Source organism: Sinocyclocheilus rhinocerous, unplaced genomic scaffold (genome assembly GCF_001515625.1).
Source record: "Sinocyclocheilus rhinocerous isolate Xijiao unplaced genomic scaffold, SAMN03320098_v1.1 scaffold1975, whole genome shotgun sequence".
NCBI classification, from domain to species: Eukaryota; Metazoa; Chordata; class Actinopteri; order Cypriniformes; family Cyprinidae; genus Sinocyclocheilus; species Sinocyclocheilus rhinocerous.
In genome coordinates, this window is record NW_015640048.1 from 310 (window position 1) to 2,123 (window position 1,814).

General features: G+C 40.2%; 1 gene segment (V, D, J or C); it reads left to right on the top strand.

Annotated features, from left to right (window-relative positions):
- Positions 1-1,053: 1,053 nt before the first annotated feature.
- LOC107752413 (Ig kappa chain V-I region Hau-like) lies at positions 1,054-1,690 on the top strand. The segment is given in 3 exon segments: positions 1,054-1,131; positions 1,221-1,531; positions 1,661-1,690. Coding segments are annotated over 3 exon segments (390 nt in total).
- Positions 1,691-1,814: the final 124 nt, after the last annotated feature.

Below are 1,814 nucleotides of genomic sequence, written 5' to 3' on the forward strand. Positions count from 1 at the left end.
GTTTTGGAACGACATGAGGGTGAGTAATTAATGACAGAATTTTCAGATGACAGAATTAAACTATCCCTTTAGCATGAAAATCCAACTCTTTAGCAGTATAAATAAGTCAGAATGCATGAAATAGCATTAGACATCCCCTTTAAATAGATATTTCCCGCTATTTATTAAAACATTTATTCTTATTTCATGTGGTTTGAATTGGTTGTAATTGTAAATTGTATGCACATTTTTTAAGTTCACTCTCATTGATAAACCATGATTTGTGCATCAGTCATCAGTCAGTCAGTAAGAGTGTGTCTCAGTCAGTTCCTTAGTTCACTAGTCAGTGCACTACTCAGGGATTACATAACGCTCATGCTCAAAACATTCCCACAATGCACCATAAAAGCCAGTATGCATTGCTGCTGTCTGTTGTTACGTCCCTTTTGTTCCATTTCAGTGTTTTCTTTTGTTTTGTGTCTCTGTCCAGGAAGAAGACTGATTGGTTCCTGCAGTCTAATTGGTGCCACACCCTGCCCGGTCTCCTGACTCCTAGCTGCCTATAAAAGCCTCCCTCGTCACTTCCGGCATCAGCCTTGTGCTCACTTGCTGTGTTTGCTGGCCTCCTTCATCACTTCCTGCACCAGCCTCATGCCCTGCTTTTCAAAAAGAACTCTACCGTGTCGTACTCTTTCATGATACGCCTTTATCCTAGATGGGGTGTAACACTATAGTAATGTTTCTTAAGGTCCCTCAAACCAACTGAGCTGAAATACATGTGTTTAATTCATATACAAAAACCTTGAAAAATCTAAATGTTTAACGTTTTTAATATATCCATAATCATAGTCAATCCTTAATAAACTGACAGATGATAAAACACCAGTCAACATAATTGTACAAAACAAAGATTAAACAGTTTGATGTGCAGGTGGTGCAATGATGGACAGGATGAAATGAACGAGCAAACTTCACTTAGAAGCTCATTTAAATACAGGATCAGTTCATTTGCATATTGATCAGATGCTTCAGTGCTCTGAGAGTGTTTATAGTGCTGTGAGTTTAACACTTCATCACTGACACACACAACAATCTTCATCAACATGACCTTCATCATCATCTTCATCTGGACTCTCACAGCGTTTGCTCAAGGTTTGTGGAGCACAAGTTAGATTTGAATTCATTTCTTCAAGTATATTGTCAGAGTTTTGAGTTGATTTTCTTCTTGTTGTGTGTTTCAGAGAGTAGAGGACAGATCAGCGTCACTCAGAGTCCCTCAACGACAGCAGCTCAACCAGAAGAAACAGTCAAAATCAACTGTAGAACCAGCAGAGATGCACTCCTTTGGGGAGGGAGTTATTATTTCAGCTGGTATTTACAGAGATCTGGAGAAGCACCTAAACTCCTGATTTATTATGCAAACCGCCTCCAGTCAGGAACTCCATCTAGATTCAGTGGCAGTGGATCTAACAGTGATTTCACTCTGACCATCAGTGGAGTCCAGACTGAAGATGCCGGACATTATTACTGTCAGAGAAACAGTATAAATATATTCACACAGTGATAAAGAGTCGTACAAAAACCTCCGTCAGTCAGAGTCACAGTGACTGAACTCATTCTGCAGCTGCTCAGAGGAGCATCTTGTTTTTGCTCTTTCTCCTCATATTCTGACTCTCTGTAGGGAGAAGAGAAATGCTGGAAACTGGACTGATTGAATCTGCACAGCGTTGAGGTTTTGATTTGGTTCATTGTGCTCATTGTGCTCTGTCACATGATGGCGATTGAAGCTCATCGGCCATTTTAGAGACACTCATGCAGCTGTTTCAGCTGTTTTC